Below are 11,567 nucleotides of genomic sequence, written 5' to 3' on the forward strand. Positions count from 1 at the left end.
ATCAACGTGAAGGCATAACGAGATAAAGAGCAAAGAGCGCAGCCTCATATTGTGCTGAAACAAATCATGAGATCTGTCTCTGTCTCTGTCTCTGTCTCTGTCTCTCTCTCTGTGTAACACACACACACACACACACACACACACACACACACACACATTGTGGTTGCATGTGTTTTGCAACTTCCCTCCTGACTGTCATTTTGTAATTCAATTGCAAACCAGATATGGAAATTATCTCCTTGTGCATGTTTTGCAAGAGCTAAAGGCAAACTGTAGTCTCATTGCCACACACACACACACACATACTGTAACTCACAGAACCATTACATACCCCGTTCGTCTATTTTCCATGGCTCTGAGTGTACCTTCCTGTCTTTTGTGCGGCAACCTCATGGAGAACAATGTCCCATTAAATTAGGAGGGTCAGGAAGTCAACACAGTAAGGTGAATGCCTGAACTTCCCCCATACACTCTTTCCATGTACTTGGACACACACACACACACATGCACGCAGCACAGAATCCCTTGTTGAATCCTTCTTGTGGAAACACATTAGCCTGTGACCTCCTACACTCTGAACTCACAGAATGGGCTTTCCCAAGCACACACTGTATTCACTGTATGTCCAGGCTCCTTCACAGATAAGGGAACAGTCGGGCTACACCTCATTTTAAAAGCTTTATGGGATCCAACTATATTACATGTAACCTTTTTTTCTGGGTTACACATTCCATGAAGCCTAAAATAAAAAAAGTCGCGCCACAGAGCCCCTTTATTCTAGGTTTTTGATCCGAATGTGTCCTTCATTCCAACATTCGTCCCTGAGAAACCCATCCATCCATCCATCCATCCATCCATCCATCCATCCATCCATCCATTATTTGTAACCGCTCATCCCATTCGGGGTCAGAGGAGGGTTGGGGGGGCTGGAGCCGATCCCAGCTGACATTGGGCGAAAGGCGGGGTACACCCGGAGAAAACCCACACTAACACGGGGAGAACATGCAAACTCCACACAGAGGGTTTTGAACCACTGCTAACCACTGCACCACCGTGCCGCCCCATGGATGCATAAAGAGAACTGGATATAGCGTTGGAGGCGGGGCCCCGTTCATTCCTATGAAAGTTGCTCAGTGGCGCATGAAGACAAATTGCCTCGACTTCCGTCTGGAAAAGTACCCGGATCTCGGGCTACATGGAACATGCGCAATAGCGTCCGCTCGGTCACATGACTCGGTCACAGGGTCCCAAACGTCACGCTGTCATCACGGCTTGCGCTCCAGCCTCGGTCTGGGTCTCATTCACATGAACGGAGGAAGAGAAATAACTCTGGATTCAGCTGTTAGTGCATTTTACAACTTTTAGGACTTAATGATTTAAATAAGGACCATTAGAGTGTTCGCACTGGGAAGTTTATAAAAAAAAATGATCCGCTGAGTTACAGACGTCTCTTTCCCAATGTGGGAAAAAGTCTTTTTGGCATCATGTTACGGACACGGAAGTTGCAGTACTGCCGTTTGGCCACTACAAAAGTTGGGATCAACGATCGCCGCTCTTCCTGGGGGGCTTGGTGAGAAACCCCCTTAGAAACCCCTCATTCTCAATAAGATCCATGTGACACAACAAGGCTGGATTACCTACTGAGCGAAGCAGTAACTGCCTAATGGGCCCCCGACCCCCAGGCCCCCAAAAGTCCTATATTCACTGCATGTCAAACTGATTTTTAGTAATTTGGTCAACCACTAAAGTACAGCTGACACAAATAGAATGTAATGAAGCCGCCATGCGTATCTGCTGTGTGCACTGTGCCTCATGGGAAGTCAGAGGAAAAGTGAAGCCAATGCTTAAGTGCCTTAAACTTGCATTCTCTCTACTGGCCAGCAGGGGTCGACTCCTCTGATTGCTAAAAGAAGTCTGGTTGTATAGAAGTCTATGAGGAAATGTGCCCAGTCATAGGCTGGCGACCTGTCCATGGTGTACCCCGCCTTCGCCAAATGTCAGCTGGGATCGGCTCCAGCAAGAGTGGTAGAAAGGGAGTTGGCATTGGGGGGTCAATCAGGGCCCAAATCCGGCCATCATGTGAGCCACTCATGTGAGTTAGTTTCAACTGGCTGGGTGCAACTGACCTTTACAAAAATTCCCCACAGCGTGGGTCAGTGCTACCCACTATGCCTCGCCAACAGCGGGACCATCAGTTAGCTTTGGATACTCATGGTCCCGGATGAACTTTGCAAAATGTGTACTTGTGCACAAGATATATTAAAGTCAATTTTCATTACATTTGCAATTTCCTGTTTCCATTTAGGACTTTAATATTGTTGAAATATTCCTTTAAGATACAACAGGAAACTCTATACTACTTGGAAATGATGAAAATGATAGCCTATCTTCCCACAAGAAAAAGCTGCACGCAAACATTCAACCCACCTCCAATGAGAGCTCTTGTGATAAACTGTGAGGTTGTGTGAGAGACTTGGACCACACATTGCTTAAGCGATTTACAACAACACCCACTGCATTGTCCTCGAGATCGAAACAAGATGTAATGAATTTTTAGCGAGGCAGGTATTTTCCAGCGCCCCCGCCTGTCAACACAGCTGTTCAGGAAAGCCAAGATCCCTCATCCAAGGTCAAGTTTACCCAAGATACTGCAGTACAATACCTTCATAAAACCACTATCACACTGCAACAGAACACAATAGACAGGAGTCCCCCCCCCCAGTCCCCCTCAGCTCTCATACCTCCACCGTCCAGCCAACACTTTGATGCTATCATCTTCCTGCTGAGCAGATGGTTTTCCAAGTCTCTGAAGCACCATCCCACTTGTGCTACTACTCGATTCATACGACAGCAGAGAAGTATCTCCCCTTTCCACACCTTGCCCCCCCCCCCTCTCCCCTGTGGTCCTTTGTTCTGGCTCTACTGTGTTCCTGTTTTGATCATCGAGGCGGTGTAGAGGCAGAGGAAAAGACAATAATCAGTATTGGCCTTCATGCAGACATTCAGGAGCCCAATTGGACGAGGATATGCTGTGATGGAAAGAGGAAACCCTCCCTCCCCTTACACCGCCTTCCATCCCTTCATTAACAAGTCGGAGTATTGTATTTAAGAGGTGAATGAGGCAAGAGAAAGGGAAAGAAAGGCTTCCCTCATCTGCAATGCGGACACGGAAAGTCAAGAAAAAGGTTGATGGGAAATGGAAAGGCCAGGGGGAATGGAGGGATGGATGATGGAAGAAGGAGAAGAGCATTAAGTGATGCTGTGCAGGAATGCTTTATCTGGGCGGGCCGGGGTCAGGGACTCATACTTACTTGTGTTTGGTGCATAGTGTTCTGTATAGGAGGTGTAAAACTTTTATGTAACAAGACTAAACATCAACCAAAGCCAAGCTAGTGGGCCCTATAGAGGCAGGGTTCATTACACCCAGAACGATGGAACTGCTATTCTTAGAGCCTTGCATGTAGTGGGGCTACTCTGTCCTGAGGGGGAAAAGTCATGGAGTCATTAAAATCCAAATTGCTCATGCTGTGAGCAAAATTGCATGGAAATATTGTGTGGAAAGTGGGGTCCTGTGGGTTAGGCTAGTAGTAAGCTCATGGAGTGTCCAAATTGGAATGGGTCCATCTTTTGGGGAACGGGAACCTGTTCACTAAGAATCATGCCACTCTGCCAATTCAATTTGGAGTACAAGTAGACATTTTTGGTGGTGGCCCCAAAGGAACAACCCGGTCTCACTCCCAACTCATCAAATACCAAGCCCCTCCGGAGTCATGCTCAGTCAAAACTGAGGTTGGAGTCGCTGTCGCTGGGTGCAGTTATATTAACAATTTTTACGATCAAATTAATTTACATTCCATTTCTTTAATAGTTGTAATATATACAATATAATATAAAAACGTTTGGATATTTGTTATTGGTCGATTATTTCTCTGTTGTTACAATGCTAATGGTCATTGTATTTTATATGGTTGGAAAGCCAGTTTATTTACCTTCACAATGATGTCCAACTTGTAAGGATCATGCATTTGTGGGATGAGCAGCACAGCTGATTATGTGGGTAGCGCCCAAGAAAAATTTGCCAAAATTCTCTGCCAATGGTAAACAGTGTATTCTCCTGTTGGAATTGACTCTTGTTTTGAGTTGTTTGGTGGATTGGATGATTGAACTCTCTATCAGTAACAAGGAAAAAGAACTCAAAACACAAAGTTCAGGGCTTGGACTTGACTTGGTCTCTACTTACCGACTCGCCTCTCTTCATTGGGATATGACTCAGGATAGAGCTAACGCTTGAGACTTTCATGTGACTTTACTGTACCTCTGGTTTCCATATCTGTAGTACACAATGCATATAGGCACATACACACACACGCACACTCAACATACTGTCATTATTTGGGTTATTGGGTTATCTACCACAAACTACAGGAGAAATAAACTAGAACAAAGTCTCACTGTTGTACCATCCCTCTCCTGCTGTAGTTAGTCATATCTGTAATCAGGTAATACGGTGTTTCTGGATGAATAAAAGATCTGGAAGAATCAGAGCATGTGTCAGCCTGCAGAGAGAAACACGATTATACCACACAACTTCAATTATCCTTGATCCTGACGGGAACATGGTGGAGCTCTCTCCTCCCCTCTCCATCCAGCCAATGTGTTTCTGTCTGTGTGTGTGTGTGTGTGTGTGTGTGTGTGTGTGTGTGTGTGTGTGTGTGTTTGTGTGTGTACTATGCATACCCTTACCAAGAGGAGGTTTATTCAAGTGTGCTATTAGTATACTTCTTTTAAACTTAAAATAAGAGAGTATGCTTTCAGATGACTTTTTAAGTACTTATCAGAGATATACTTAACAAAAGTAGACTTGAGTATACTTGGCTCACACTGACAAGTATACAGAAAAGTCTAAGTATACTTGGCTTATACTTGTACTTAATCTTTTGATCAAGAGATACTTAAGAAAAGTATAAGTTAGCACACCTGTAATATAAAAACTATTTAACTAGTAGTTTACTGAATATACATCAAAATGCACTTTCATAAACTATAAAGTCTGCTACAAGTATATACTTGCAGTATAAAAAACTATTAAACTAGTAGTTTACTGAGATTGAACTTTAAAGTGCACTTTCATAAAGTAAAAAGTGGGCTAAAACTAGTAAACTATCAGTACAATACTTACACTTAAAGTATACTTTTATAAACTAAAAAGTGGGCCTATTAAGTCCCCAAGAAGTATTGAAGTAGTACACTTACAAGTATAAAACTAGTAAACTATCTGTATACTTATAGTATAGTTGCAGTAAAAAATCTGACTTAAATGTAAACTAGTTGTGTACTCAACGTTTACTATTCTTACACTTAAAGTACACTTAAAAGTATACTTTTATAAACTAAAAAGTGAGCCAATTTAGTCCCAAGAAGTATTAAAGTTGTACACTTATAAGTATACCACTAGTACATTGATATTAGTATACTTACTACATAAAGTACACTTGGGAAATATATACTTGACCTTTACTTAAGTATACTCCATAAAATAAACTTGAGGTATACTGCTTTTTCTTATTAAAGTGAGTGCAGTTTTGTTACGTAACTCTTCAACACTTTGCTCCCAACTCCCAGAAAAACCCAGAACCTATTTCCATTTCCACGTTTCCATTCCTTTGTCTCTGAGACATTTTTCTCTGTCATGTCTCCCTCTGGTATGACATAAATGTGTGAACCCTGGAGTCTTGTTACAGATTCCACTTGGTTTTGGCCTCTATTGTGTAGCAAACCCTGACTGGTGAGTCATGTTCCTCACCACAGTTAGCCTGTACGTACCTGTGGACATTGAAAGAGAATGGAAAAAATGCACAAATGGACACACATGAATATATACATGTGCAAGTTCATCAACTTAAAACACAATATGTGCATTAATTACAGCATGTGCTAGCTGTTGGAGTTGCTGCAGATTCATATCTCGAGACTTTCCCAGTTACTTCTACCTTTTATACGTTGTGTTTTTACCTTTTGGTGCCTACAAGATATATGTTTCTCTGCCTAAAATTTGATAGGCCATCCTGGACCATAATTTCATGTTTAAACTTTAATTTCAGCAAGATTATCTTCTTGCTGCCTTCACTAAATCACATCAGCAACACTAATTGCATTAACATTCTTTATGTTCTCTTCTCCACAGGATGAAGTGAAGGTTCCTTCAAAACTCAGCATCTCAAAATCCTTGAAGGTTTCTGAGTCTGTGTCAGGAAGCAGAGGAGGCAGCATGCTGGAGCTCAAGGAAACTGTGGAAGAGGAGGAGGGCGGAGACGGAGAGAAGGCAGACAAACCCCACATTGACCTCTCGTCAGATGAGGAGGGGGTGGTGATTGAGGAGGCCATCGAGGAGACTCGCGCCGAGCGCATCAAGCGCAGCAGCCTGCAGCGTGTACAAAATCTGAAGACGGTCTTCTCGAAGGAGAAGATGGACAAGACCAGAATGAAGACCAAAGAGAAACTGGAAAAGACCAAACAAATGACCAAGGACAACCTGGAAAAGACCAGGCAGAAAACCAAGGATAATTTACAAAAGACCAGGCAGAAGACCAAGGACAACCTGGTGAAGACACGTCATAACATTGAGAAGAAGATGGGAAAGCTTGGAACACAGATGACCGTCAACCCTGAGCACAAGCAGAAGATGCAGACATCCCGTGATAAGGTGAAGAAGTCCTTCACGCCAGACCACGTTGTTTACGCCCGGTCCATGAATGCTGTGTACAAGGTGCCCCCCTTCACCTTCCATGTCAAGAAAGTCCGCGAGGGCGCCGCCGAGGTGGTCCAAGGCACCGAGATGGTGGAGGTGTCCCAGGACATCGATCCCTTCGGTGGAGTGGACGGGGAGGTCGAGGAGGGCGCAGTGGAGGTCGAGATGGAGATGATGAATGGAGGAGGGGATGAGGAAGAGGTTGAGGAGGATGAAGAGGATGCTCTGCAGGAGAATGAAGACAGAGATAGAGACAGCGACTAGATAAAGAATAAGGAATCTGCCAAGACCCTAACATAAACCCCCCTGAGGTCTTTTGTACAAAAAGGAATTAATGTGGGGATTGGGAAGATTGCTAAAGAATAATTGTGGTTGATTACAACTTGGTTCTTATTTTCATCATTTTGGCCATTATTCCTATCAGTTATGATAACTTTGTACTCAAAAGTAATAGCTGAGATCTGGGAACACGGCATCATCACTACAAGTTTGGCGGGTCAGTCAGACGATCAGATAGGTGGTTAACAAAGCAGTTAAATAGGCGTTATCAGTCGCTATAAGCACCATAGATGTGGGTCAGTACTACTACTACATTGTAAAAGTGAAATGCAAAAAACTGAATGAAAAGTCACGTTTTCAACACAAATGAAAAGGTTTCTTTAGGTTTAGGCAACAAAACTAAAACTTCTTTAGGTTTAGGCAAATAAAAATTACCATTTGACTAAATGATAAAAACCTACTATTGAGTGTAGTAGGTCCCTATTGACCCACATCTATGGGGCTTATAGCGACTGATAACACCTATTTAATAGCCTGACAACAGTCTACTCGGCTAGATCTCAGCAGTTAACTTGGTCAAGACAATGTTATTATTACCAATAGGAATGATGGCAAAAACTACAAAAAATAAGACCCAAGTTGTTAATAAACAAAAACAAAATTATCATTCATTCATTATCATCAACAACTTTTATTTCACCTTTATTTGACTACAGGTTGGGATTTGTGCTTCTAAAGTCAGAAAGGGGCTTAATGAAAATCTTCCCATATGTTCAAAAGCACTTCATGGGTTGTTTAGAGTCCATTTGAGTTTGGATGGTGCAGATGACCATGAAATTAAAAAAGAAAGTGGGAAGAGGAAATTGAAAATGACTTTGCTGTTGGCTGGGGAAGGGAGGCGGAGCAATCGCAGAACTGACATGATGAAGAAATCGGGCCACCATCATTCCCGTAGAAAGAAAGTGTTATTTGACAGCATTTCCTTTACTGTTTCATTTTTTTTTTTTTAAATCAAAACCCCAACAACTCACAGCTAGTGGGATGAGCACATGGAAAGGAATCATCTCCTCTCCACTAAATGTCAGTAGTATTTGTTGAACATAAAGAAAATGATCTCATGGAGTGTTGAGTAGCAGATTCCCAACGGCCAAATAATGCATAAACACACTGAGTACATATTCGTGCTTAAAATGCGTAAATTCTTAATATGTATTACTTACCACACATACATAAGTATTCCTTCCACCCCCTTTGTTGTTCAGCTGTTTAAATACTGACGTGTTATCTTATCTCTGCTTAATTTACTCATTATTTAGAAATTCTGTTGTCATTTTCTAGGTTTTGATGAGCTCACGTTTAAATATTTGTGTATGATTTTGTATGTGATCACAATTTACACTTGGCCAATGTCATTTCCTTCTTTCATTACTGACAGAATGTAGCCTAATAGTTGTAGTTTTTAGCACACTCTTGTTGCATGCTTTACTGTTATGCAACATTTTACTGCCAAAGAATAACCAGTGCCCATGAAAATGAAGGTCTGCAAGGCAGAGACAGCTCACCCATTGGCCCATTACATTTCACTCACCGATGGTATTCACTTTAATTATTTTCTCTTCTTAAAAATGTGTTATGTGCTATTCTAAGATGTGTTTCATAAAGAAAACTGAGATAAGGACCAATACTTTCAGCTATAGTCTCGCAAACCTCTGGTAACCTCTGGTGTACACTCGGGACCTGTCTATTCACAGTTTCAAAATAAGAGTGTGTGTTATTGCTGTGGTATGACACTGACCCCTAGTGTCCAGTCATCTCACTATAATTTCCTCTGCTCCAGATTAAAAGTGCATTCAACCAGATCTCCAAGTGTTCTCTTGACAAACAAAACATTTCATTCAATATTTCCACACAGGTTTCCTCCTCATTTACCTTTTCTGTCCATCCATCCATTATCTGCAACCATTATCAGGGTCACGGGGGTGAAGGCGGGGTACACCCTGGACAGGTCGCCAGACTATCACAGGGCTGACACATAGAGACAGACAACACGCTCACATTCACACCTACGGGACAATTTACAGAGGAAAGCGGAGAACCCGGAGGACCCGGAGCACCACTGTGCAGCCCCTTTACATATTTGTAATAAAGTTTATGAATGTCTTTTATATATTCACCACTACTGGTGGTATTTTTTGAAAATTAAATCAAGAATTAATTAATACATTTTCTAGCTCATTCAGAATAAATTGACATCCACCTATGCACTAATCCTGGTCAGGGCAGCAGGGGCTCGAACCTATCCCAGCATACTTTGGGCTGAAGTCAGGTCAACAGTCTATCAAAGGGCTAACACAGAGGCAGACAGAGAACATAGAGTTTTATATAACTGTTGCCAAAGTTTACCACATCGCCACAGTATTTGAACTGTCAAAGTTCACATTATGACACATCACAGCTTTATTTGTGTTTTTTATTTGTACATAATGTGAATCACTGCCAATGCAGATCATAATGCATCTTGATTTTATTTACCGTCTGCCGCCTGCACATCTTCTGTATTTAGAACAGCTTTCTCGTGCCAAATCATTCTGATGTTTGCACAGATTTCACAGTGCAACAAATGACATCGACACTCTCATATGTAATGACTGATTAATAAAATATTTTAGCTTTTTGATACAAGAGAATTGTGTGTGGTTGAATGCTCAGCCCCTTCAAAGTGGATTAACAATGCCATGTCTGTCAGAGCAATAACAACATGCAGATGTGCTGAGGCCTATAGTTGAATGGAACATAAAATGTAGTTCACACGTAACTGTTTCCATGCTTTTGTTTCGTTGGTTACTGATTTCTGTATAATGTTTCATTGCTTAACCACTAATGATTTAATTAATAAAAGCTATTTGGTTCACAGTTTCTGTGTTTTATTGAATGTTGGAAGAAAAAGTGAAGGACTAGACACAAGAAAACCCTGTTGATTACAAAACCTGTTTGCAGTTGCCCTGTATGATCTATGCCAGGGGTCAGCAGCATGCGGCTCTATAGCTCCTCTCCAGTGGCTCCCTGTGGATTTTTAAAAATGGAAATGAATAACTGTTTTTTTGTTTACATTTTCAATTTTATTTATCATTGTTGTAGGTCTATGGTACGACGGTACGACGGAGTATTAGGGCCACATTGAGGGAAAAAAATAAATCTGAGATTACGAGAATAAAGTCATAATATTACGAAAAAACAAGTCGTAGTATTGAGAATAAAGTCATAAAATTATAAAGTAATACATTTACGTGTTATTTTTTTTCCCTCGTAAAGTTACAACTTTATTCTCGTAAAATTACGACTTTTTTTCTTATAAAGTTATGACTTTATTCTCGTAAAGTTATGACTTTATTCTCGTAATATTAAGAATTTTTCACGTAAAGTTACGACTTTATTCTCGTAAAATTACGACTTTTTTTCTCGTGAAGTTATGACTTTATTCTCGTATTATGACTTTATTCTGGAAATCTCAGATGTTTTTTCCTTCAATGTGGCCCTAATGCTCCGTAGTACATTTGCTCTCTAGTTTGGTCATTCTTCTATTCTAATGTTTTCTATTTGACCATAGTTGTCATTTGTCATGGGAAATTATAGTTGTAGCTCATATTAAAGTCTAACAAGCTCACTGTCACCAGATGCACATAGAAACATTCTCATAATGTTGGAGAGGTGGAACGAAAAAAGGCAAAAAATTGTAGAATCTGCTCACTTTTCTTTGCTCCCACAGTAGTTTTTTTTTTTTATTGTCACTGTGAAATCACAGGTCTTTATTTCCACAAGGACCATATTATATACATATCTCATGATATCAATAAGCAACGGTGTCCAGTCTTAGAAGTAATTGTCTACAACCCAAGGCAACTGTGTATTCATCATATTCAAAGGACAATGGAATTATCATCAGCCACAGGTCTCAACAACTGAAAAGCAGAGCAATACATAATTTCATATATCCAGAGGTGGCTGGTGACTCAAAAAGTTGTGGAGGACAGGAGGAAAACCAACCCACGACGTCATGTTATTTTACACTAGTTGGCTACTTATCGCTACTTTCTTTCTTTAGTAAACAAATGAACATTCAGTATAACAATAAGAAAAGAACCAGGGGTATATCACACTAAATAAATATATTAAAACCTACATATAGGCCTACTGAGGGTCTTAATAGCCTTTTCTTTCTAAGTCAAATTTGAAAGTGGTTTCACATATTGCTCAACTTCCTGCAAGAAAACAACAAAATAAGGTATTTATTGTTAAACTCTTATTAATGAATACACAATTAAAAGAATACAAATTTATTATAAGAAAATATGTTTTGGGGTTTTTGAAGAAACCAAACATCACATTTTCCCATAATAATGTCTTTAAAGATATGATCAATGACAAATTTGCAAAGGTCTTTATAGGTCTATTATTTTTTTTCATTTCTGCATGTAGTGATTGACAAGGTAATATTTATTAATAATTCTGAAGGACACTTCCATAACCTTATTATTGGGTA

At 40.6% G+C, this 11,567-nt stretch overlaps 1 protein-coding gene across 1 annotated transcript in view; it reads left to right on the forward strand.

Annotated features, from left to right (window-relative positions):
• Positions 1-9,940, forward strand: part of LOC119479288 (caveolae-associated protein 1-like) — a 35,835-nt gene extending 25,895 nt beyond the window's left edge. Inside the window, exon 2 of the mRNA XM_037754699.1 lies at positions 6,185-9,940. Coding sequence (XP_037610627.1) covers positions 6,185-7,012 — 828 coding nt within the window. The 3' untranslated portion in view covers positions 7,013-9,940. The remainder of the gene's footprint in view (positions 1-6,184) is intronic.
• The last annotated feature ends 1,627 nt before the right edge of the window (positions 9,941-11,567 follow it).

The sequence above is a fragment of the Sebastes umbrosus genome, chromosome 20, assembly GCF_015220745.1.
Source record: "Sebastes umbrosus isolate fSebUmb1 chromosome 20, fSebUmb1.pri, whole genome shotgun sequence".
In the NCBI taxonomy this organism is placed as follows: Eukaryota; Metazoa; Chordata; class Actinopteri; order Perciformes; family Sebastidae; genus Sebastes; species Sebastes umbrosus.